Source organism: Anomalospiza imberbis, chromosome 6, assembly GCF_031753505.1.
Source record: "Anomalospiza imberbis isolate Cuckoo-Finch-1a 21T00152 chromosome 6, ASM3175350v1, whole genome shotgun sequence".
In the NCBI taxonomy this organism is placed as follows: domain Eukaryota; kingdom Metazoa; phylum Chordata; class Aves; order Passeriformes; family Viduidae; genus Anomalospiza; species Anomalospiza imberbis.
In genome coordinates, this window is record NC_089686.1 from 10,600,106 (window position 1) to 10,627,911 (window position 27,806).

The 27,806-nt window shown below is 38.4% G+C and overlaps 1 protein-coding gene across 10 annotated transcripts in view; it reads right to left on the reverse strand.

Moving 5' to 3' along the window:
• Positions 1 to 234: 234 nt before the first annotated feature.
• Positions 235 to 27,806, reverse strand: part of TRAF3 (TNF receptor associated factor 3) — a 69,833-nt gene continuing 42,261 nt past the window's right edge. For 6 of the 10 annotated variants that reach the window (XM_068192368.1, XM_068192366.1, XM_068192364.1 and 3 more), the window contains 6 exons: positions 23,461 to 23,541; positions 20,712 to 20,786; positions 18,820 to 18,912; positions 14,255 to 14,395; positions 9,173 to 9,347; positions 235 to 7,967 (listed from right to left, as the gene is read on the reverse strand). In XM_068192368.1, coding sequence (XP_068048469.1) covers positions 7,396 to 7,967; positions 9,173 to 9,347; positions 14,255 to 14,395; positions 18,820 to 18,912; positions 20,712 to 20,786; positions 23,461 to 23,541 — 1,137 coding nt within the window. In that variant the 3' untranslated portion in view covers positions 235 to 7,395. The remainder of the gene's footprint in view (positions 7,968 to 9,172; positions 9,348 to 14,254; positions 14,396 to 18,819; positions 18,913 to 20,711; positions 20,787 to 23,460; positions 23,542 to 27,806) is intronic. The other 4 variants (XM_068192369.1, XM_068192370.1, XM_068192371.1 and 1 more) reach the window with 4 other exon arrangements.

The following is a 27,806-nucleotide window of genomic DNA, read 5'->3' on the forward strand; positions in this document are numbered from 1 at the left end:
TAGGATGAACGCCATCGCCTAGTTTATTCTAGCAGAGTTAGCACATGGAAAATAGGACTCTGACAGAAGTTATTGGAAGTTACCTGTGCAGAGGATGGGAAATGCCACAGTAAAGCTCTACTGGGTGTGGGAGCACAAAGCACAGAACAGCCATGCAGTGGGCTCACAGAGGAGCAAGGATGCACCCTGGCCATCTGCAAATCAACAGCAGTCATTCAAATTCAACACACAAGGTTTTTTTAAAAAATATTACTTCCTACTTATTTATTTTTCCTTTAATAACACAGTTTAGCATTTCAGAGTTCGGCATTCTACACTCTTACACACTGTCCTTGTTTATTAGCATTTAAACACAAAAAGACATAGCAAGACCTCCAAACACAAATAAATACAAAAACACAATATACAGTAAACTGAAATACAACATATAATAATGCTATTGGGAAATTAAGACATGTTGCTAATTCCTTTTTTTATTATTATTTTAACAACATGGTTATTGCTGAGCAATAAATTATACATTTTAAAATTGTTTTTCCCCCTAAAAGAAAAGGACAAGAACCACTGGTTACCAGATCACTTGCACTGTATCCTTACAGCTATTGATAATTAAGACAGGCAGAATATACACAATCAAATGAGGCTGGCCTTCTTTGGTCTTTGTTTTTGATCATAAAACTGAACACAAGTGTACCGTTCACTGAAGAGTATGAGATTAAAGAAATGGATACACAAGTTTCAAACACATTAATTTGTACATTATTCTCAATCACTGATGTCTTTTCCATAGATAGTTCTCACAGAATTTCTTGGAAACAAATGTCGGCTTTAGTTTTCCTGATTATTATGTTGTTCCATGCATCTTAAAGGTTATCCTACTTGTCTAAGAGAAATGGACCTACATTTAGCCCATCATCTCCTAATGGGGTATTTTTCACAGCTCTCTAGTCACCACTTATTTATTGGAGTTTTATACCTTGTAGAAAAAATCCTGAACTTCCCCTTTTTTTTCCCTATAAAACTGAAAAAAAAAAAAGTATTAACCGAACAAGAGCTACAAGAAAAACAAAATAGGTGGATTACACGATGCATCAGCAACGATGGAAGCTTGTACCTTCCCATTCCACAAGTACAGATTACACAACTCTCTGCCAGTGATGCAGGTCATAGTTGGAAGATGTGTCCTTTCAGGTGCGAGCTATATTCAAATACAAAGCTCGGAACACTATGCAAGAAAATGACCTTTACGAATGATAATGCTGGTTTATCTCAGTAACCCTTAGACAGAGTCAAATTTTATCACTACGCATCGCACTGCCAGCAATGGAGCGTGTGAACACCGGCATTGCTAAGAAGTTAAAAAGTCCTTGCAGAACTGGCAACCAAATTAAAAGCTTAGTTCCAAAGGACCAAAAACACAAACACCACATAGAGACAACAAACCCTTCCCTGAATGGGTAGGTTAGTAAGCCACAGAGTCGGGATCCAGATTTGAATTCCACATCAAGTCTGGGATGTTTGAATCCAGGGTTTTGGTTCAGATGCTTCTCTGTGAAATTCAGAGCTTATTTGAACCCTAAGGAACTAATCCTAACTTGGAGGGGAAATAATGAAAAAACACAGCCTAGTATCTACGCTGACATCATGAAATGGAAGACAGAAGCTGCAGTCTTGACCATATATTAGAAGAGAAACAGGAATAGTCAGATCCCTTTTATGTTGTATAACTCTACTCTTCTAAATCTTAAGAGGATGTCCCTGAATCGGCAGTCCAAAGTTTACACAACCTTCCTATCTGGTGCTTCTCTGCAAAGGCCTGGATTAAGAGGCAAGAAAGAACAATTAAGCCCTCCAGAATTTGGTTTACAGAAAAAGGGAGAAAGCTCCACAAGGAAGAAATGGTCAGTCACATGACTGGTAGAACAAAGATGAACCCACTTCACTGTACCATGGTATTCTTCCTCCTTAGTTAAGAGGAGCATCAAACGAGACTGGTTTTGTTGGATGGTTCTGAACAGACAGAGCAGGACACGGGTTTGCTGCTGTTACTGACACTGACACGCTGTGCTGGCCTTCACTCTGCACGTCTGGGCCACCACGCGTGTACAACCCCAAATCATGACAGCTTGTATGTTTAATTCTAGCCCTTACTGTCCTGATGTGGGTCTTCAGGGAATGTCAACTTATTTTCCAGTTCCTTTAAGGGACAAGTGTATTAAAAGAGTAAAACCTTGTGATTCAGAGATAACACTAGTCCCAGCTCCAGGAGATTACTTTTGTGACTCTGGACAAATCACATCTCATCCTTGATTTCCTTGTTCCAAAAGAGAGAATAGCACTTGCTATACACTGTACATGGTATTAGAAACTCAGATTAAACTGCCAAACCAATAGTTTTTATTGCAGCAGCTTTGACTGCTCAGTCAAGGTATTGACTGAACAGGACAGGAATTCCAGGGAAGAAGTCCAGATACTTTTTATCATTTTTTGTTCCAAATTAGAGGAAATAATTTGCAATCAAAAAGTTGCTCATCACTATAGTTTTTTAAAATACAGGAATCTCCAAATTATCAGAGCATGAGGAAGAACATGTGTCCTAAATTTCAATTCAGAGTCTTCAGAAAAGCTAAACGAAGTGTTTGCTACATACAGATCTTCAAACCTGAAAGATATGAATCAAAGTTTGCCCTTAGCCAAGATCCTCCTTTAGCAGCAACAAGTTATATTTGCACTAATTGATCAAGTATAACTTGGAGGAAAGGGTTTTGTTTCATCACTTCTACATAAAGAAAAGACTTTGCATATTTATGTGCATGCATGTCTGCGTGTACATGAATGTACCTACACACATACAAATAATTTACAGAGCAAAATCTAATAGATTAGGTTTGCAACCCAAGAATTTCCCCCCTCACCTATCTGTATATTTGCATAGTTAAATCATATCAAAGGCATCGATACTGCAGTCATGTTTTTCACTCTTCTGCAGTGCAGGCAACTTTCCTTGTCACTCCCTACACACTTCTCTGTCTTGGACCAAAGAGCACCAGTTTTAAAAACTGAACAAAATATCAACAGATACCCTGCACTGTTGGTGAAGTGCCTATCCCAGGTGATGGAATACAAATACAAATAGGTGGTAGCTTTTAAAGTCCATCCCAGCAAGCCATAATCATGGCAAGCTGAGGAAACAGAAGCGATACAACACAGCCTAACATTCATGGGTTCAACACTTAAATCCCAGCTAACACAAATCTCTATTACCTTTGCATTTGAGAAATTCACCAGGCACAGAAACAGGCACATATCTTCATCTTTCCTTTTCCAAGTAGAAAACACCACGAGAAAAGGAAATAAACTGCATTTCTTTTTTGTCCCATGCTTTTAAAAATCTAGCGTGTTTTTTTCCATCAAAAATATGCCACCCACCATTCCCTTTTCCTATTGCACATTCTCTTTGTGAAGAACAACATTTACAGTACAAGGCTGAAATCAACATTGCATATTGTAAGTCAGCAGTTGAAGGTGTACCATGTAGACAGTAAGTGAAACAAGACCCCAATCAATTCACTCAGAGAAGCAATGCAGACATGGTCATGCATCATAACTGCAGGTTGGTCTTTAAATACCCAAATAGTTCCATCCTGTTTAGGATTCAAGACTTTCTTGGTAACAAGTGCACTCACACTGTGCTGAAGAGTGTACACAAAGGGCAACATCCAGATTGTCACACACTGGAATCTCCCTAGAGGAAACTGGAAACGGAAGAGGTTTGTACATAACTTGGAGCATCACCGTGAAGAAAGAACACCAGCAAGAGACTTCAGCTGTGTGCTGCTAAGAATTACTACTAAGTAGAGGACAATGTGGTTCCACTGAACAAACTCTGTTCAAAGTAATGTAAATACTCTGGGACCCAACAGGAGTTTGCCAGGATTCAAGAGTATACATTACAGGGGGCAGGGTGTTGTCCCATGAATCACTTTAAACAGACAGTCCCTAGAAAACTTTGGATATCTCAGTGAGGAACAAAGAGAAAAAGGATAAAGGGCATTTCAGCGATGAGAGAAACAGTTAAATAACTTAAAAGTGTTGAGTAAAGCACCGGGTATCTTTTCCTTTCAACTTAGAGAATATACAGTGGCCTTGTTTTCACAAAATGCTACATACTCCTTGCTGGAAAGCAGAGGAAACCGATTTCTATGTACACAGTAAGAACTCTACAGAGATGGCCTGTGAGTTCTGCGGAGAAAGGGGTGTTACAGTCAAGGCTTCAGGTTTTCCACAGCAGGCGGTGTCTACATTTGTGTAGCAAGATCCTGGATTTCACAGTACGCAGGGCTGGCAAACTGGAAATTCTCTGGCAGCTTCATGTAGTTTTAAAAAATAAGTGCAGTAGGCCTCCGTTTTATTAACTGTGATAAAAAGCACATATGCAAAAATATTTTTATATCGATAGCACATTACTGCATTATAAAAGCTGCCCAAGTGAAGCTGAAGATTCTGGCAGCTGGTGCTTTTGGCACTTGGGAGATGTGGAAAGCAGCATAGAGATCTGTGAAATACAACAGTGACTGATGTTTCTGCTACAGTGATCGGCATTTAGATAGTTAGCAGTGTTCATATTTAAACTTCTCTGTGAAGTTTCTGAGTCAATATCCCACCAAGACGAGATAATTCAGATCTCTTAAAGCTACTAGTTTAGGCTGTGTGCAGACTCAGGAAGACTTCCCTATTGGTTTACACATTCACATGTTTCAAAGTCCTCTTTCAATCACCAAGGCTGGAAATGCCTTTTTCCTCCTCTTTTAAAAAGCTTGGATTTAGAAGCACAATTCTGTCACAGAAGTTGGAAACTGTAGTCACAAATCTGCAGAATATGCCGGGCCCTGCTTATACTCAAAATCTCCTCCAAGTCCCAGACTGAAACAGGATATAAACTGTTTTGAGATGGCCAAACGGTTTCATTTAATTTTATAAGACATGCATTAGCAATGGGAGGAGAGTCCTTTGGACATTTCCACTTGGGAATCCTGTTTTCAGTAAAATTCTGTGATGCACAAACACAAAAGCTCAGCTGCCTACATTCACAATTATTAAAATGACACAAGTTGAGCGAACCTTCGCCCTAAAGCGTAAGTGATGGGTTTACTTATGCAGCCTGCATAAAACTGCAAGTGCCATACAATGATATCTAGAGATATAGATGCAGGTATATCTATAGATATTTATCTCTTGTGCAGAACATCCTCCTTCCGTGCTAGAAATTAAATGCTAGCACGTGCCTCCATATCTGAGCTTGCACCTGTTGACAGCCACGTACCATAGAGGGAGTACAGTACCTGGACAATGGAAGGCAAGAAAAGGAAGACAAGTTGCTGCTGACGGTCAGGACTGTCAGCAGCAGGCAGTATTCTAGCAGGTGCCTGGAAAACCCATGAAGACCACTTAGCATGCATTGTATATCCATAAATACTTCTTGCAGGCACTGTGTGTGAAGGCACAGCCAAAAAAGACAACAGCAAAGACAAGCTGAAATACAAAGGCATGAATTCAACTGCACCTTAGACAAAAATTGTGACTATGCCTCAAAAAAGCAGAAAACTGATGCAGCCTGACATTAAAGGCTGAGATGCAATAGTTTTTTTCAAGCCCATGAAGGCTGAAAACACAGTGGTGCAAGCCCGCTCTGCTTAAGCAGGAGTTTAAAGAGCACCACAGTCAGGCTGTGTCTCTGGACTTGCTTGTCACAGGCTATTAAATAGAAGCAGATGAACACAGCAGGTTGCAATCAGCATGTTTCAGGGCTAGCAAATGCTTTTCACTACAGCTGAGGCTGTTACAAGAAAGAAGCCCATGCATTCCCCATTAGGATGCTTGTCTGCTATGAGAAGCTGCCACAAGCATCCATATTCACAGCCCCAGAGTTCTCAGATGGATTAATTTCAAGTGACGCCACCTTACAGCCACAGGCATTAGAGGAAAAATGTCACTTGCCTTCACAGTGGCCATGGAGACTGTCTAGTCCAAGCTCCATAGGAGCACTGAGCATAACGTTTTGGCACCTCAATAGGATGGATTCCACCATGGCCAAGTCATAGAAGCTGCAGAAGCCAAAGAAGTGGGCTTTGGCTTCTGTTTCGTACATTGCAAGGTACCTAAGGGCTCTGAAGACAAGGCTAAACATTATGCCTGAAGTCCAATTAAACTACCATTTCAGATATCAGAATTAATCTGAATAAAAAGCTATGGTTTATAAGCAGCACAGCACATCTAAGGCACATGTATGCATGCAAGCCACCATCACTGTATTAAGACTTTGCTGGTTTGTCTTGAAGCAATGGCTGCTAGTACAGAACAAACATAGAGGCTTTTTTTAGCACTAATCCTCCTCCCCAATACTGAAAACACTATATACTGCTGACAGCATAATGTGCAACATATATAGCTTGATTGGAAAGCATGGGGCAGAACTTTAAAAAATGTACAGGATTCCGTTTAGAACTCCAAAGTTCAACAAATGCCCTATTTTAGGGTGAAAACAATTATAAATCTGATAATGATGCACAGCATCCATGAGTGATTTTTCCTTAATTTTGAAATAGTGTCATTAACTACGACATATATTGTAGGTTTACATTTCTAAAGAGAAATAACAGAATTGAATAGTTTTTTTTTCCTATCACAAGTGATAACCAGTGTTTGATATCTTCTATTTTTTCTTCCAAGAAATATCAGTCTATCAACAATTTTAAAATAAAATGTTTTCTGTAACAATAGAACTTTAAATAAAAATATGATTTTGATTCAGATACTTTTGAGAAGACATGGATACTTTTCCAAGATCTTCTGACAAAGTAATTATTAAAACAGAGACCAGATGAGGCCTTAAAAAGACAATATACTATATTTCAGACAAGATTGCACCTCAGTTTTTCAAAGAATATCATAATTGCAACATTACTTCATCTTCTTTTAACATGCTGACAATTTCCAGCTAGCCCACATGTGAAGGGTTTTTCTTGTATTCTAGCTTAAAAGAAATAAAAGTCAGTAATTGATTCAGCACATACTGTATATGTCTTTTCACCTCCAATTGACTAGATCATTAATAAGTTAAAAAAAATCCTCTCTGACCATAATCACTATCCTGACGAGGGATAAGTGATTCGTCAGAGCTCAAGTGTTGCTAGTTCTATTAAAAAATATACCATGGTATGATTTCTTAATGTGTTGCTACTTTCGCAATTGGACCCTATGCAGTTATGCCTTCAAACTCTTCCATCTGTTCCACAAGGTGGTTCTGTGAGCTTTAGGACCTCTGATTGAAGACAAACTGATATAAAACCCCCAAACGGAGTTGCCTTCTGTTTAATCCGCCTCCCCCAGTGTATGTCAGGGGTCTGGTAGATCCGATGTATCCACTATGACTTTAATAAAAATAGTATCATCTTTAATATACGTTCCATTCTCTAGAACAGTTTGAGCCACAAAGACTGGGCAGCCAGATGCAATGTTCATTTCTCCAGTTGGCTTCTTGAAACTGCTGCTGTTCGGATCTGGCTTGAAAGCATCTCCCAAGTGGCGTCGAGACGGTCCCTGATCCATGAGCATGAGAGTCACTTTCTGTTTGAAGGGCCAAGGAAGCAGAGCATCGTATTCTCCACGCATTATGACAAAAAACAGAGACAAGTGCGTCCCCTTTCCCATGCCATCTCCATTCAGGTAAACTCTGGCACACATCTTGTAGCCAAAGTATCCAGTATAAAAGGGCTGGCTGTACAGGGACAGAGTCTTCCCCATGACTGCTTCTTGCTTCCGACGTTTATAGTCTCGGATTTTCCAAATCAACACTCCGTTGTAACTTGCAGTTTCTAGGACCTGGAAGCGGAGGTCCATGTCAGCCAGCCGGATGTCGTGAACGCTCAGCATCTGATCGTGCCTGCTCAGCTGGGTCTCCAGCAGGCCTGGCAGAAACAGAAAGGATGGGGGTGAGAAACCTGCTGTTTACTAAAGACTGTAAAAATCAACCACCAGTGCTGCTACTGTGTATGAAAACACTTTCCTCCTCGAGAACCAAAGTGCATTTGGCCACTGATGAAGCAATTTCTACAGGCTCTAATTTGCTGGCTGGTATCTAGATTAGCTGGGATTTTTACAAACGTGGGTGTTAATCGTATATGCAGTAAAAGTCAAATATTCAAATCATCTAAGAGATTTTTCCTGGTCACTAAACAGTATAACTAGAGGCTTCCATTTTTTGAAAGGAGACTTGGTAGCATTATCTGCAGATTGCTATTTAGCAGGTAAGACCCTGGAAGCAGTTACACATCCTGTGTAATCCCTCTGAAATTCAGAAGCATTCCTGATCACTCAAAACATTCTATTTAGACACTATTTGTCTCAGAAGCATAGTGCTGTTGCAATGTCTAAAGTTCTTAATAAAAAAACCTCAAAAATTCAAGCTTAGATCTGTATTATATGGTCATTTATTTAGTTTAGAGTGAGAGCTAAGTCTTCTGAGTCCCCTTTCCCTCTCATGTTACTCTTTTGTTTTGTTACTGGCAAAATTGGCCAACACACAATACTGAGAAGCAGATTAATTCATAAAGCAGGTTTATCTAATATAGGTCTATTTAAATGTTCTTTGTTACAAATGCCTACATGTGCTCACTACACTGTCCTGCTGAATCCCAGTTTTTATTCAGAAGCACAATAACCTTATTCTAAAGCAGATCCCAGTCTCCCTACTATCAAAAACACCTGTTTAACAGAATCAGGATGGGTGGTTTCAGGTGGATAACCATACACAAGGTATGGATCCATTCACAAGGGAGAAGAGTAGTCAAAATTGTCAATATACCAAGACTGTATTTAAAGAAATTGCTGCAAGCTATTAGCTATCAAAGATCAATTGAGAAACTGTTCATAATTAGCTAACAATGCAGTAAAGACGAGAGTCAATAAAACAAAACAGAAGATAATAATCAAGCCTAAGAAAAAGCACAGAAGCAATACCACACCATTAACAAATGAAATACACAATCTCCTACTCAAAAATCAGAAGAATCAGCATTACTGATGTTTCCATATAAAAGTCACAATGGGAGTGCCACTCAAGGGACACCGTTTTCCTCTCAACAGCCCCTCAGCCCATTGTGCTCACACTCACTTGTATTCCGAGCTCCTTGCCCTGCAGTTTTATCAACACTTTCCAGCTCAGTCACTCTGTTCTGGAGGGACTCCACGCTGCTCTTCATGCTGTCAGCCTCCTCCCAGTTCTGTCGGAAGGGACGGATTTCTTTGTCCAGTTCTTTGAGTTTCTCTGCTTGACTGTCTATCACTCGCTTTACAAAATAATAGCAAATGAGTTAAAATAACACAAAGACATTAATTTATGCAAATTAAACAAACATTATATGTCGGTAAAAAGACTGAATTCCAATATAAATAATTTTTGCTTATGTCTAGTATTTTAATAACACAAACTTTGAAAATTTAAAGGAATAGCCCAGGTGTTTATGAAACACTTAAAAAATATTTAGTGCTGCATAGGTAGAGCACTATTAGAATTAGCAATAGACTTATTTTAAAAAAGGGACTTGTTAGTGTGTAGCTCTTGTCTAAGGTAGTTTGATTTTTGGGTTTTTTTTAAACCTTTCAATATAAGAACAATTTTCTGAATGTCTCTACATTGGTATTATGGGCTGATACCTGTTGGGTTTCATGTGACAGTACTTAAGCAAGAAAGTATGGGCACAACTTCCTGTGGTGTGGATCAAATGGCTGCCCGTGTGTACAGATTTATATTGGTTTACAGCAGAATAACTTATGCCTCCAGGAAAACATCACTATTCTTGCACACATGGAACATGAGTACACACATGAGCAAGCTCCCAGCTCACATAAATCAGTCATCAAAGCCTAAGTTATTATGTGCCCACAACCATATCAGAAGCCCTCAAGAATGTAAGCAGAATGATGACTTCTGTCCCCTTAAGTACCTTTAAAATTCCCACTCTTACTTCCTAAACTCAATAACCCATGCATTTTGAAGGTATTTCTGTTGAGTCCTTTTTAGAAAACAAGCAAAAAAATAGCCCAGCTGGTTTTGGAAAGGCATGAAATATAACACTCAAGAAGGAAACAGACAGAAAGGCCAGTATTCTCTTAAAAAGGGACATTGCAAGCACCTTAGTATATTAAAATATAAAGAACTTATTTCCCAGTCTACCTCAAATCTGATGCAAGAAATACACAGCACTTCACATTATCACAGCTAATTTGGACTAGCAGGAATTTTAGCCAGAACCCTATAATCAGTTGTGAAGTTCAAATGATAACAAAAATATCTGAGAGAAGAAACTACTTTTGCTACCACCTACAGTTAAATTCCAAATCTAACTTTATAGCTTTAGAGTTTACCATCATATAGAGCCAAAAAATGTAAAAATGATTTTTCATTTCTGCACAAAAATAAAGTGGCAGTTGAGTACAAAACAAGAAAATAAATTTATTTTGCATTTGCCTTCTGGTTGGCCTTGTGGATTCAGTGTTCCCCACTCATGGGGAAAACCCTTCGCCTCATGCAACCTCCATTTCCCCTTTGAGCCATTTGCTTTTAATCACGTGCTTTCAGTTATACTGAAAGTCTGTAACTGTTAATTGAAGGTTGTCAATTTGACGAGCCAGCTAGGAACATCAGGTTCTAGGAGTCTTATTTTTTGTCTCGAAACAACTGAGCAATCTAACATATTTCAGGATTAACTGTTTATTTCTATGTTCGTGTTTCAAAACAAGTTATGTATCTCTCACATCCAGAATTAGGGCTTTGTGAAGGAAAGCTGTGCACTGAATCATAAATTCCAGGGGTATGGGCCCAGTAAATAAATGAAGTAGCTTGCCTGGACTTACAAAACAGCACCTACCAACAGTCACACCCTCCCACCTGGGCTGATGGTAATCAGACAGTAAAGCAGGGAAGGGCTGTTAGCCATATAAATAAGGAAACATACCACAGCATGCCCTGACTGCATGTTGTGAGAGCAGAACCAAAGGATTCGGCCACTAGTTCACAGTTAACATGCAAAAGTAACTCAAAATATGCCCAAGTCTCATATTTTTCCTTTATTCATACCAAACATGAACTTTCCAAGGCAAGAAGTAACGTGGCTGGGGTTTGCACAGTGCCTCACACCTTGCACCTCTTTGGACTAACACAGCATCACACAAAATAAATGATCACATTTTTATATAAAAGGGGAAGTGCTAAACATGCAGAAGAATTGTAAGCTATTCTTTTGGGAGTTATTAGTTGTTATTAGGGATCCATCAACCTGTGCAACATTCCACCTTTGTACATGCATAACCAATTCTGGTTTAGCTGCTTCTGTTTCACATTGGCAAACGTGTAGCATTTTTATCTACTGTACCTTGACATGAGAATTCAAGAGAAATAAAATAATCAGAAATAAGACTTCTATTTAATTTTTAAAAAGCAGTGGGATCTCTGTCTTTTTACCCTACAGGGAGTCAACCTCCCTCCTGCTGGGAGATACTGATGTACTAAATCTGAATTTAATGCAGCAGTGGAAATTTTCACTCTAATTATTCCATTAGAAAGCACACAGATGTCTCACACTGTACTCATAAATTTTCAAGTAGATATCAATTTTCTACATGCATTTTCATTCTAGCAACTGACCTCTCCAGATCATTAATCGCAAGTTATGTGCTTGGCAAACCACTGTGAGCTCCTTTTGATGTTGATTTTCATAGGAGGTTTTGTTTAGTGTTTCTACCAACTTCCAGAATTTTAGCACTATACTTACTAAAAGAATTTCAGAAAATGTCACGAGGAACTGAAGCGCTGTAATGACCTTTCCATTGCAACTGATAGGGCGAAACTGAAAAGCTAAAGAACGGACTAGAAAAGGTACTGCTTGACTTGGAAAACAAACCACGTGTCCTTCGCCTCTGACGGAACATACCACTCATCAAATCATTTTATGTTCATGAGGTCACTGTTTCTTTTGTCCCTCAGTACCTCATGTCCCCACCCTGCTTACAATGAGCTTACTCACGTGCTTCCATTTCCATATGAAAAACTGGACACTGCATGTGAAAGTTCCTCTCCACATGACAGCAGCCAAAAAAATATCAGGCACCCTTGGTAAAAACACTTTCCCTAGAGACCAATATATAGAAAACTCATCTGAAAACAAAACATCTCTAGGCTGAGGTTCCTGCCAGTGTCCAGACTCCTTTGATGCATCTACACTGGTTGTGTCAGATGCCTCGCAGTGCAGATGATGCTCAGTGATGCTGTTGCCACTCTCCAGCCAAAAAAAGTCACCTGGCAGCCAATACTGGAACTGTACTAGGCATCAGGAGCATTTGTACATCTTGGGGGACTAAGCAAATACCCCTTGCTCAGACCTGAACTGGTTAGTGCAGCATCTGTGACTCCCAGGTAACCACAGCTGCTCAACACAACCCAGGGAAAGAATGGCTCACAAAAGATAACTAATTCCTTCCACTCCTGGTGGGCAACAGAAGAAGGCTGATCATGTTGTCCAGGAAAAATCAAATTGAGGGGTGTTTCCAGGATACCCTTAACAATCAGACTGAATCAGGAAATTCTGCTAAGTGGAAGGAAACAGGTTAAAATATCATTGAAATACAGTTTGGCTTAAAATAACTAGATTGAAATATCTGGCAAGAGGAAGTAAAGAGCAGGAGGGGGAAAAAAAAAGAAAAAAAGAAAAAAGAAAAAAGAGCAAAACATTTTCTCCAGTACTTATTACCACCACAAAGCCACCTGTTGGAATCTGCTGCTTTGTAGTGGTTTGGGGTATTCTTTTTTCCTAAACCAATCACTCGAAAATTGATTTTGCTAACCCTTACAGCTCAAGGAAAAAGATATTGCAATCTGTCATTTAAGACAATAATGAAAAACTCTGCTCTATATTTTTTTTCCATTTCCACTCTCACTGCTGGCCACTGAGACAGCATGTGTAAGAACTCCAGGTTTACAAATTAACTTACCTCCTGGTAGATTCAATCAGCAATATCAGTACATACAAGGATTAGCTCCCCAGTGTCAGAATGCAATATTGCAGGCAGGCAGCCATATCCCACGCTATCATCAGACAAGTAACAATGACTAAGGCAGGCTGAGATGGTTACTAAGTGGGCAGGTCATGGAAAGAAATTACTGCTGTAAGGAAAAATGCAGTTGCCAATCTTGAAGGTTTCCTGATAAACCATCATGAAGGGTCTCCAGGATCTGAGCTCCTGAATGTGCCACCCTTTGAATTTTAGCCACACACTGGTTTGGATCTCTTTATGTTTCTCGAGTTATAAACATTTGCAGTTTATACGTGAAGTGAATAATAAGTGAAAAAGATAATTTTATTTACATTCCTTTAAGGTGGATGCTACAACAAGTATCTGATATTCTAGCAACAGACATACTACATTAATGTGTAAATGATACCTCCACAACTCCTTGCTAAATTTCTCCTGAGGTTTCCCTTATTGTGGTTAGTATCATGCAGGCTAATACAAATTCCCAGCACCCATATCCCAAGTCAGCTCTGAATACAGAGCAAGGAATTTCAGCTTGGGCTAACCACCATGCTAGGGCTTCCTGAGGATTTCTAGTTTCATGCTGGCTTGTGGCCAGGTCATTCAAAACACAGAACATGAAACTCATAGCTATGAGCAAAGGAATAACTAGATACATTTTCCTCAGAAGGACAGCAGAAATCTGGATTTTTAAAAAGTGAATTCAAATGCATTATGCTGTGTTTGAATTAAATCCACACCAGACTGATCTCACTCACGATTTGTGTTTTTTTTTTAATACCAGCAAGTAGAAAAGGAATATATGTAATACTCAACAATTTTAAGGTGCTAATCTTGTCCTTCAGTGGGACTTCCTTAAGCAGTTTTTTTAAGGAAAAAAAAGATTATTCTTCATACAAGATTTCTACTTTGTTTTCAATCTTTTCCCTTTTTAAATGGTTTTTTTTTGTTTTGTTTTAACATAGGCTTGGCAATTGCAGTTGTTTAGTGAAGTATCTTACCCCGTTATACACAACAAACCAGAAAAACAAAGTCAGAATGGCTCCCTAATAAAGTAAAATATCTCCCCCCTTTTTAATTAGACCACCTCACTTCACAAGTGTAAAGGCACAGAACAGAAGCTACTACCATTTCTGCTTTAATGGGGAGAGTCTGTATTTCTTACCTGTAAATGAAGTATTTTAGATTCATTATTCCGCAGCATTTCCTTCTGTCTTTCAATTTCTATTTCAAAGCTACAAATCTGATTATGTAAAGTTTGTATACTCTTGTTCTTTTCCAAACTTTCATTCTGGAGCAAGGCCACCTGGAAAAAATTCTACAATTACTCCTGCCAAAGTTTATTAAAACACTAATATACCTATGTTAGTTTAAATCTATCTTAAACAAATGAAAGGGATAAGATCCTAAAAAAAATATCTCTCCTTGTATTGCAAATAAATAAATAAAACACAACCTTCTGATAGCTATTTTTGCACTTCCAATGTATGGCATTGGTACAACTTTAGCTTAAGAAAGTGCAGATGGGATACAAAACCAGCAAAGAACTTGTGTCTAAATGTAACATTTTCTTTATTCACTTGTTGTTTAACGGCTTGGTTTCCTGGTTTACATCAACTGACTTGGGAGCTGCTTGGAGTTTGGAAGAAATAACCTAATTCACTCTAAATAGGTGTTAAGAACTCGAGCCCTGCACAGAAGGGACACCAGAGACAAGCTGAGCTGGTTGGATCAGGAAACACTAATCTTCACCTACTCCAATCTGTCCTGATCTATAGCAAGTTTAAGGAAAAACATCTGCATGGGACTGATTTGGCTTAAAAGAATGTGATGGCAATGAAAACTCTTGAAATGAGTGAACATAGAAGGGATCCATGCATTTGAAGGACAATCCAATGGTGCCTACTAGTAGAAAAGACCAAAGAACTACAGGCTGTGAATTATATCCTCTCTCTGTACTGACATTTAATGAATTTATTCATTAGTGACTCATTCTGTTTTTAAAACATGAGCCTTGTTAAAAGAATATCGTATTATATATCTCCTTGGGGATGAAAGTAATCCAGTAAATATTTTCTGTCACACTGCTTAGTGCTTGTTCATTAATGTGGTTTGGAGAAGGGGGCTGCTTGGTGGTGGTGCATTGCTTTTTTGAGAAATGTAGTTTTCCCCCAGGCCAGATCATTCAGCAGCAAAAACGTAGAAAACAAACACTTGGCACAAGATGATGTTTGGATATGCCCTGACTATTCCACAGATAGATCTTAAAACGGATGTGACACAGCACCATTTCAGACCCCAAAAAATCTTAGTAAATGTTTCACATCATAACCAATTACTTGGATGCTTCATGTTCTCAAAAAAATCTACTCCTGGCCTCTATTACAAGTGCCAGTTTGAGGTCAAGCCATCTTCACCTCTGATGTGGGTGCCACTGCAGAATTCCATCCCCTTGACTGCCCTCTAATCAGACACCATCACCAAATCCCCTATGTGTCACTGCATTCTTAGCAGAACCTAGCCTGTTTGAAAAGGTAATTCATCTCAAATCTCTGAACCAGCCTAAACTAGACAAAGGACCATCTAAGTCCACAGGCATTCAGCAAGTTCATTAGACAGCGGCCCAAAAGTACAGAGATACCATGATATATGTGTGGGTATCTACTTTTCAATACATGTGCATATACACACATAGGCTGGGTCTACACTTTATACATGGCAAAACTGGCAAAAGAAACTCAACAGAAATGAGACAAAGCTAAGTTTGTCAGTGCAGAGAGAGAAGCAATCTTGAGACTGAAGGAATGCCTAGGTAGCAGAAAAAATATAAATTTAAACCAGTACCTCTGCCTCCCAGATATTTAAGATCTGCTGGATGGACACCTCATTTTTTTGCATCCTCCATTTCCTTAATGAATCAGAGTTCTTTAGTTAATTGTGATCTTTACATTTCCCTTTTCTCACTGTTTCCTCCTCAGGCCTCCCATTCACAAGGCAGTTGTGCTCTGGGTCACTAAGCATTGCATTTCCATTTTTGTACAAGTTACAAAACATGGGCCTGTTTTGTACTGAGATTTTTCCACACAGCTTTACAGAACATAGGAAAAGGAGAATTATGTCTTGGAGTCCTTAATCGTACAGAACTGTCATTGCTTTGTCAGCAATTGTAGTTTGGCTGTGATTTGTGAATAAAAAAAAATATTTAACACTAAATAGTTTCCCAACTATAGTTTCAGCATAAGCCTTTGGAGCTTCAGTTTCAAAAAAGGGGGAAGGAAACACACCATCTAACTACAAATTGCATCAGCTTCCTTTACTTAGTTGGCATATTTGAAATATTCCTAGGAAAAAGCATGCTCTTATTCAGCAATTTTGCAAATTAAGTTGTTGCTAACTAAAGAAGAATGGAAAAAACCGTATGCCACAAGAAACTGTATTCAAACAGGTTCCCTATTTAAGTCTCGTATTGAAAAAGAAAAAAATTTATACCAGTTTTCTGTAAGAATGTGATGAAGTCACAAAATTACATTCAACTGATTATTTCCAACATTACAAAACTGTGGGAGTTCAGTCTGCAATTCTACACCATCACAGAGGGGGAAAAAGCACTGAATTTTAATTCCCCCTACAAAGTTTTGATTCAAGATTTTACATCTGACCTTCTCTTACTACTCTTTGCCACCAGCACCATTCAATACCAAACTCCTAACTTAGCACAAGCTTTGCAGCTCTGAAGATTTCCAGTTTGCCTACTCCACATGCACTGTTAAAGAATGGGGTGACTGGGAGAAGAGAACTTCTCCTTTCCCCTCCAGATGTACCACAGAGAGAACCCCAAATGAAATCCTGACCCTATACAAATTAAGAAGACTTTCACTGGCTTCAGTAGGGCTAAGATGTCTGAGATACACATCAGCCAAGCTGACTGGGCACTGTTGTTCTTCAGTGCATTGATTAATTTTTTCCTCAAAGAAGAGCACAGCAATGAAGTTACAAATCATTTTGTTACCCTCCCCTAGAATAAAGTCACTGACATATGACATGTGGTTAGCTATTCTGGTAACTTGGCACTGGCTTGGGATTTCCAGTGATTCAACTCTTTATTAAGATTAGGAAGAAGTCTATAAAGCAGGAAGTAAAAAGAAAAAAAAAAAATGGACATATGATAAGCAGTTATGTCCTAAATGAAAGCTGAAACAAAAGTCAAGCATAAAATAGTAGTGAAGTGTATCATCTCTAAGGTCTGTAAGAGACAAACATAGAACCACTGGGCATTTTTTAAATGACAAAGCACCTCTCAGGACACTGAGAAAAGACAGAACATGATCTATTCTGCAAGTCACAGGGAATGTGGGTTTTTTCCCATGATGTGAAATAAATTGCATAGTTTTCATCAGACTAATGAAAAACGAACTAAGGATATGAATCTGTATGTCTCAGAACCAAAAACTGTGAAGTTCCTACATTGACAAAGTTTCAGATGCAAAAGCAAACTTAAGTTATGTTATGGATTGTCAAACTAAGACGTACCTACACATGTAGAAAAATTCTATCTAAAAATATCTGTATTTGAACTCTGCCAGGTTCAATGGCTTCCTTAAGAGGCTTCAAGTTCAGTTCAGGAACAACCATGCTGAGGGCAAAAAACATATTACACTATTCCAGTTAATGTCTGCTTGAAAACTACAATTTCTGCAGCTGCATGACCTTGCTGGAGACCCAGGCAGAAGAGATCTCTGTGGGACAAGAAGGGAATGTGCTTTCTAGACCGAGTTTGCTTGTGAACTAGCTTATAATCTGCTGTGAGATGACAGAAATCATATCCTAAGTGCCACTGAGCTTACACTGGAATTGCTACTTGTGAACTCATTTGAGAAAAGTCTGAAGGGGGCTCCTCACTCTTGTGCCTGTATTTGTAGAATACCTTGGTAATTCTGGGATCTTTTTTCCACTAAAATCACAGAAACATCAGTTTGATGTCTATATAAGATTTTTTCAAGAGGATTTAAGAAAACTGCAATCTGTTCTAAAGTTTTGCATTTTTTAAATCAAAGGCTTGAATTTTATTCACAGAACACACATTAAGTCATTAAAGCTTATCCACAAGATTATAGCTGATACAACTCCCAGCATCTCCCAAATCCCAAAGAATTTAAAACCTGGAGTCCCAAGGAAACACTGCAACATGAACTTCATGCTGGTCTAGCACTAAAGCAGACATCATCATGCCCATGAGTTACAGCATATTTCATTTAATTAAACTGTGCAGGTCTTAAAGTTTGGAGAGCAAGAATAAAAATAAATAAAATAAATAATCAGTTTATTACACAATTCTGAAGTTATGTCAGGAAAAATTATGAGGTAGCAACGATACAGCTCATAGTGCTGCCATGGCTTTCTGAACTCTCTGTTCTGTAAGAAGGCAACTCAGAGAGGAAACATAATACTGACTGTTTATTTATCTGAAGGAAGTGTTTTAATTAAATTATCAATTATCAATTATTAATTATGAGGAAAATTATCCATGGAGTTGCGAAGCCAAGTTTCTCACAGCATTTTATTATATAGCAAAGGTACAAAGACATGCTAAATGGCTTGATAGCTTTTGAAGTCTACTAGTGCTTTAGCTGTAATGTTGAACAGCTGTAAAACAGGAAAAAAGCGCTTCTTCCAGTACTTTTGTATGATTTAAAGAAGTCAATGAAAATTAGAAGTGAGTAGAAGATATACCTTATTTTCTAGAGCATTGCTCCATTCTTTCAATAAGTTAACATGCTGCACTGCTGAGCTGGCTTCATGTGCTTTAATTTGTTGGTTTGTTCCCTGTGACAACAAAGAATTTATACATTTTAGCCAATTCCACTTCTTTTAAACCTACAAAGAAAGAGTATATAAAGACATCGAACCAATACTACATATTTTGGTTCACAGGTCCTTGTTGCAGAACTGTAGTGAGGAGGGAAATCTACTTGGGAATTTACAAAAAATCAGGAATACATTTAATATAGCAAGTGTTTTATACAACTGCTATGTATCTCCATCCAATGTGCTTGATAACTCAGAAACAATAAAGATGAACAAGATTTACAAAATTAGTTGTATTTTAGAGTCTTTTGTGTAGCTTGGAACTAAACAAAGCATAATAAAACCCTTGAGTCATATAAAATCTGAAACTTCCAATTCCACTAACTGTAATTTAAAACTTCTGTTCTATTTCATGAACAGCTTCATAAGCATTACATTTTCCTTCAGCTGAATATTAAAGACAAATATTTAAGATAAATTTATCATCACTGGAAACTGCCAGCTTTATAAACTACACTGAGAGTTATTACAATGCCTACTTTGTCACGTTCAAGACGTTACCATGATTGTTCTGTGATACTCAGATATGCTACCTCTGCACAACCTATAAGTGCTGTTACAAATAATCACTATATAAAGAGTTTACAGAACACACATAGATTATATACAGAGTACATAAGATGCAGACCACATTACTTATTTCATTTGTATTGTGTTGCTTACACCTACTTCAGTAAGTGCTTTGCAATGCAGAGCATTAATAGCTTTGATGGTAGATAGTACTGCAAAGCAACTGAAAGGGTTTCAATGATCCTCAAGGTATGTACTCTATATAAAGTACTAAAAATATATATGTGGATATATGTACATATATGCACACATATACATACATAAAATGAATGGCAATACGTACAACATAACAGTGGGCAGGGTTACAGCATTGATCAGTTCTACCACTAAGAGCATTGCTGTTAACACTTAAAAAGATGAATGCTCATTATTTAAGAACCTGGAAATACCTGCAGGACATCATCTTTAGATATGTGTTGCTCCTCAGTGAGTGCTTGTACTTTTAAATAGCCATGGGCTAACTAATTAATCATTCCATCACATAAATGCCATTTTTCCTGTCAGCGGTTTCTGAAATGTCCTGACTAATATTTTCATTACATAAGCATCCAAATTCCCCAGGATTTATGGTAAGGGAAGCAGAATATTGGAAGAAACTGGAATAATACTACAGAAACTGAACTCTCAGGTTTGATTTTATTTTTTTAAATATTGCAGGGATTGCCAGGATTAAAACCTAAAATTTTTTTTAAAAATAAATTTCATGCTTTGATTATACACCTATGTGCACACAGACATATTAATGCACATAAAAATACATGTTTTAAGTGTGCTAACCTACATGTAACCTCAATTAAAAATATTAAGACACACAAATGAGAGAAAATATAAACATACTTAGTTCAAGAAAATGCTTTCATAGAAAGAACTGAAGTTACTAGTCCATTCTCTGAAGAACTAAAGAGACTTTCCTCTTATCCTACATTAACAGGTTCTTCAAATGTGTCATATTCCTATTTTGACAAGATACACCTAATACCTGAACTCCCAAACCACTGCAGGAATGTGTGGGCTTTTCATGTTGTATATTTTTAAAATGCAAAATCAAACATCTCTTGTATAATCACTTGGTGCAACTGGATGATTTTCTTAACTGAAACTAGAGACGTCCAGAACTTTCATGTCAAAGAATTAGGTTCTATTTGCAGACTTTCATCAATTGGGAAGTACAATTGTTATATACTGACCTGAAAAGTGCAGCCATAACGCTTAAAACTACAGGTACTTGGGGCATTAATACATTCTGACAAATGTGCATTCAACTGCAATAGGAAAAAAATGTGAGTTTTGGCAAAAAGACTTTGGCATGATAACATAAAGGGCAGAGGGTATCAGGTTTGTATTGTGTGCCATTTGCAGAACATACAACACACATGTGTATATTTTCTCCAGTCTGATCTCAAGTGCTAATTCTGTATATACACATATGTAAACCACACACACATGCCAATACAGTATACAGTGTGATACATTTAATATACAGTGAAACTTCTACCAAAGACTATTTCAATGGGCAACCCAATTTTAAAAAACCAAAACAAACAGAAAGAACATACTCTGTAATTATTTGATTTCATTTTACTTTAGTGAATGGCTAATCTTTTCTCAAAAAATGATTTTATTTTTTTTACTGGTGCTCTGAGCAAGTCTTAAGATCAGTTTCACTGTAGTAAAGTACATTTTTTTCTAATCCTAATTTCATGAGGAACCAACTTTTCAAAACATAACATGCAATTCTCCGTGCCTAAATTTAACAGTTAAATTACACAAAAAAGACTAAACAGGTACTGCATGAAACACACAAAGAGTTTTAGAATAGGTACAGTTAAGTAACTTTAAAAAAATGCAGTACATGGGATTAAAACTGATTAGTAAAATGCCTGCATTTTTCACAGATTGAGATTTAGTCCAATATCTTGGATTATTATGAGCACAGACCACTTTTCATTTAAAAGCAAACCAATTCACAGAAGCATATACGTATACATGGACAGCAGCAGCACAGATGGCAGCAGCTGGATGCAAACTGCCTAAAAGTTGGAGCAGAAAGACATTTTTGGAAAGGACAGCCTAACAAACGCTCTCTTTTCAAAAACAGAGTCTGCAGTTTGTATCTCCCACAAAGCAGACAGGAGCCAGAGCCTGGCTCCTCAGCTGGCATCACTCTTTGGGTTGCAGAATCTCATCTGAAATTCCCACACCTTAAGCCCCACATGACTCAGCTCATCCACCTCCCTGGAAAGAAGTGGTGGATCAACACTGCTCTCAATGTGTAGTTCTGGAACAGACAAGAGAGTCTTTAAAATCTCATACTGAGATGCCATCAGTCACTCATCTCTGATTCACAACTATTGTGTTCTAAACATTACCTGTAGAAATTCACAGTACCATTTCAAAAGACATGTAGTGGAGAAAAAAAGTGAAGTAAGAAAGGGACATGTGGTCTAACGGGTTTTACAAGAATACCACATTTTTCAACTTCTGAAAACCAGAAGTCTGGCAAAGAGTTATGAATTAAACATGAAAATTGCCTTTTATTCTACAGTAAGATATCCACTTGTAGACTATGGAATTTTCTCAAACTGTTAGGCAGGCATTTTCCCATTTTCTGCATTAGATGTCTTGTCCCTAATCATGCAACCAAGGAATACATACATTTTCACAGTATTAGGAAAAAAAAAAAATTAAGCAACATACAGCAACAGATGATGCAGGGCAAAGGGCTGTTTGAAGTTCTGTTTCGACCCATGGTTTCAAACCCCATTCTGACTCTGTGTCTAACAACCCAGCCTTTAATGGTGCAGCCCTTACAAGCACTCAGACACACCTCTTCTGAAAGTAACTGCTGAAGTCAGGGTTTAAGAATAAGCCAAAGTGCTCCAGAATCAGGATCTAATCTTGGCAGTAAGCACTGGTAGGGTTGGCCAGTATATGTATTTTCTCTTTTCCTAACAGCTCAATTTCTCTTAATAAATACAGTATCTATCATATATTTTGCATTTCATTATCTTGGAGGAAAAGACTGCATTAAACTTTGGCAGGAGTCTTATGTGACTTCTGCACTCTGCCACAATTAATAATTTACAAGTGCAACTGAAAAATGGTATGAATCCAGCTTGGGAAGTAAGTAGCAGAGAAAAGAGAAAAGCTCATCCTCGGATCAGAAACTTCACTTTCCTTAAAAGAGGCTTACTGAGTGATGAAGACTTCAGGAAGTTCTTCTCTATCCTTGGCAAGTAAGTTCTTAAGGGCAAAATTAAGTACCTCAATTTTGACACAAGCTACTTTTATCTTTTCGTGTACAAGAACATGGATCTCTTCAAAGCCAGGCTTAAGGTTTTTTTCATTTACATATTACTGGAAGTTTCAATATATCAGGAGAAACTTTTATGCATTGTTGCATCTACTGTTGGAGTGTTGTACTCAACCTTAACCTTACACCATCTCTCTAAGTATCAGTTACTATTTCCTACCCCCAAAATTTAATAGATTTAATAGTAATTTAAGTTTTTCCATGAAATTTCACATCTATATGATTTTTGTAGTCTTTACTAACTGTTGTCAACATGGACTGAATTATAATTGTGTATTTTTATTTTAATATAAGCTAACTACCCCAAGATGCTGCTCTGTGGTGCTGAAACAAGGGAAGGGCAGGGGGAGAGATAGTAAAAACAAAAGCAAGAAGGACATGCGCTAATCTTGGACAAGCCAAGTGTAATAATGACTCAAAATTAAGAAATTGTTTCTTTTTAAATAGTTTTTCAATAAATCATTAAAAATATTTGAGTGTTATCACACTTAACTGTGTGGTAGAAAAAGCTTTTCCTTAGATCTCACATTTTAACAAGGAAAAGGCTTCTGGCAAAATTCTTGCGAGATCTTACTAAAGACATTATTTAGTTTTTCAGCACAACACTGGGCATGACTTCTTACCTCGCTCCTCATGAGTGTTTTAACACTACATTTATGAGGACATGAAACCATGACACATGGGCAGTCTGTATCTTCATGTTTCTACAGAGGAAAAAAGCAAACAAACCACAAATCAGATCTTACACTTTAATTAAGAAAGGACTTACCTGCAAAGAAAAACATCCTACAAAAATTAAAAATCTCACAAGATTTTTCAATGTTATTCCCAATTGCACAGTTACAGAACTGCAATTGCTCAAACATCATTTTACACTTTTGATGGAAGTGTTGATATTCTGAAGCAAAACCAAGAGGTTCCTTGTCGTCTCCCATGCAAAGCTTATCTGTTTGCTTCCCATTTTATTGGTTTTACTTCATACAATGAAACAGTAGTCAAAGTCAAGCTTTAACCCCCAACAATTACTCACAAAATTGGACATCTTTAAGAGAAAGCAGAACCAGTGCAGATGTCCTTTCTAGTAAGGGTATATACTGCACAGAAATTTCATCAGAAATGTACACTGTCCACTGTCAGAGACTGTCTTTCCTATGTATGGGTATTCCCTTCCAATTATTTTCTAATTTTGATTCCCAAACACCTGATACTAAGACTCACTGTTACACATCATGATGCTGGGCAGGGATTTAAGATGACAGGTATCTCAGCATAGCTGTCAAACCCTAGCACCCCAGTGAGGGAAGAAAGTCAGGCCCAAGATAACTGAATTTACATTTCCTCTCCATTTTCTTAACAAAATGAAAAATCCGTTTCTCATCAAGTGACACGTCCCATTCAACTTGAAACACGCTGCTTCATTTCTGGTACTTAAGAAAAGCAAAGGAAACAAAAGGTCTAGATTTATAAGCCTGTTAGAAAGGGAAGAACAAATAGCATGCCCTTTTTGCCCAGTAACCAACTCTATTTTTTGAAACAAAACCGAGAGGTAAAGGAGATCTGATCTCCAAGATGTGAAAGGCCTTGGTCAGAATTCTGGCATAAATCTGCCACTATCTGAAGTTGTGTATCTCCTGCTTCTAAAGCAGGCCATCAGATGGTGTCCTGAGCCACCTACCCTGCCATGCCCCCCATTCACACTCGCTCACTTGGGAAGTGGCGCAGTCCCAGCGACAGGAACCAGGGAACCCTCAGCTGCTCCTCAGCCAGAGAGCTGGGACAGCTCCTGAGCCATCTCCAGTCCGTCCCCACCAGGGTACCCAGCCAGGAGCAGTGCCACCCCCCCTCCTCAGAGCAGCCTGTCAGGGTGACAGCGATGCTCTTCTGACAAGTGGAGCCCCAAAGCAGCAGTCCTGCTCAGAGTCAAGAGCTGGACCTGGGCCTCTCATTCTGAACACTTCTGGAATTGTGCTGAAGGGAGACATCTCACACAACCACTTTAGGAGCCTAATACCCTACACACATCCTTAATTATTTATTAACTACAAACCCAGAAAAGTAACATTCCCTTCTAATGTTCATTCCCTAATTTTAATTCCCTAACCCTGTTCCCTAACCTACCCAAACCATCTGACAAAGGCTGTGACACTAAGTCTTGGTTCATGATAAAAAGGCACCATGCAACTCCTCAGCATTCTCTCCTGTTTTACTCCTTGCTCCACATCCCAGTATCCACCCACTGAAGCCACAGCAAGCCTTTCCAGAGACTTCAGGACATACTCGAGTAACCCCAGTCCAGTGGCAGAACTCTCTCCCTCCTAATCTCAGTTCACCCAGTGGAGCACATAAAGCCAAACACCAAATCCAGTACAAACCACAGGTGATAGCACATGCAGGGCTCCCAGCACAGGTGAGGGCAGGGCAGGATATTAACACGGCTCCCAGAAGAGCCAGTGCCACATTAGGAACATGTCTGGCTCCAGAGCAGTGACAGACAGCAAGGGACAATGTCTGGGGTCTTCTCTGATGCTGTCCCAGTCAGCTCAGCTGTGTTTCAGAGCACTGGTCAGAGCCCAGATTGTCCTGGCAGGGTCTGGTTTACGGCCAGGGTTTCAGGGAGGAGCCCAGGCATGAAACAGTGCTGTCCTTCCAGATCTGTGTCACACTACTGCTGTCTAAGTATCAGTGTTACAGGACAAGCACTTCCAAGCAGCTCTGTGGATTATATACAGAAAAATACAATAATCCAGAAGCATTTCATACTACTAATTTCCATTTTAACAATGCACCATCTTTATCTTTCAGGAGGTAGAAGATGGAAAAAGCAGGTTTGTGACAAAAAGAAACCCTAAATTTTTAGATGGTCTGAACAAAGGACATTAAGAGGCGAGTGGGCATGCAGGCAAGACAAATACAATCTACAAAAGCATTGTACTGACACCGTTAACTTGTTGGAGTCTGCCTCCAACAACGGGGATTTCCTACCCCACGGGTCACGGGATTCTATGAAGACATGAACCACATGTTCTCCAGTAAAATTCTTTGTTTCCATTTGCATACCTTTTTTCTCAGTCTGCTCCCCCTACCTCCGTTTTCAGTTCAAGTCACTGAGGCCAGCTTCAGTCATTATTACATTAGAGAAAATTCTAGACTACAGAACTCAGAGATGAACTCAAGTTCATCTTTAAAAATCCAGTTTCGTCAACGGGGCGACAAAACTCAAAGGAGAAGTCAAAAGAAACCCTAAAGTACCTAAAAGGGCCTAAAGAAAGCCAGAGAAGGACTTTTTTTTACAGAGGCATGTAGAGATAGGACAAGGGAGAGATAGGACAAGAGAAAAGGGTTTTTCTCTTTTCAGGACAAGATCTGAAAAGAGAAAAACAAGCTTTAAGATGATAGAGGGCAGATTTAAATCAGATATTAGGAAGTTCTAGACTGTGAGGGTGGTGAGGCACTGGAACAGATTTTCCAGAGAAGGAGTTAATGCTTAATCCCTGGAAGCATTCAAGGCCATGCTGGATGTGGTTTTGAGCAACCTGGTTGAGTGGAAGCTCTCTCTGCCCACAGCAGAAGGGTTGGAACAAGAAAGATCTTTAAGGTTCCTTCCAAGTCAAACCATTCTGTGATTCTAAGATTCAAACAGCGTCATTAAGCTTCTGATTCTTATTACTAAAGTATAGTGAGATAACATTTTAATCAGGCCACAACAAAGAAGCCCATCTGCATTTCTATAACCACTGAACTTTTAAAAATCTAGGAAAAAGCCCCAAAAATATCAGCCAATCCAGTTTGCAGAACATGGTGAAAACTCACTGATTCTGTCTGTTAAGACACCACACATGTTTTAATATGACTTTTTGCTTCACGCCAATCCCCAGCCTAATCATAATTCTGGGAGAACAGCATCCATAATCTACCTAAATACACTTTCACCTCTGCATCAGAATGTACAAGAATAAATACAGGGCTGACTTAATTTTTTCTGTGTATTTTCATGTCTCAGCCACCTGATTCTAGGTAAGGCACAGTTATTGAACTACCAGCCCCTGCACTCAATTAACTGAGAGCCAAATCTGAACCAGAACTTGCCAAGTTTCTACCTATGCCTTTTTGTAACAACATCTCCAAGCAAAGAACACTTATCATTGTCAGAACTCACCTAACAAACAACACACAAGAACACAAATGAGAATAAAATTTTCATCACTCTTACTGTAGTAAGAAGGTGTGAGATCCAAGACCATCAAACTACAGAAACTATGTAGACAGAATTTAAAAAAAAATGTTAAAATCATACCAAGATAGATTGAGCATCATATCTTTCCATGTGAAATAACATAAACACAGTCAAGTTCAAACCCTACGTGTAAAAAAGCATGCCTTTCTCAACCTCTGCTCTGTAATTCTAACCCTCAATGTGCTGCCTATCAGACTCTGATGCCGAAAACAGCAGTAACTCATCCTAGGCCTGTCACGTACCACCGCTGGTTATGCCAAGGTACAATTTGCTTTTGCATTCTTCCTTTCCTCTCCTAAGACAGAATTGGTTTTACATTCTTCCCTTCCTCCCATAACAGATCACACAGTACCCAAGAAGGATTACATAGAAAAGATTTTCCAGTAAATTGCAATGCTTATGCTTTTCTTACACAGTATTTGATTGTTATTACAGTAGTTGCATTTATTATCTAAACTGTAAAACAGTCTAAAAAGCATAGCAAAATTAACTTCAGTATCAATACCAGGCAGTGGATCTGAACTTTTTAAAATGCAGTATCTGAACATCAGAATAAAAGAAAATATTTCCTTTTCAATGCACTTTTTTTTGCAGGAAAAATACATGTTTTGAAAGTCAGCCTACTTTCTTTTTTGAATTCTTAATTCTGGCTAAGGAGCCAAAGCTCTTTTGGCAGCTACAGAGAAGGACAAGAAAAGTTGTTATTACTCTATATTAATGTAGGGAATCTTGATG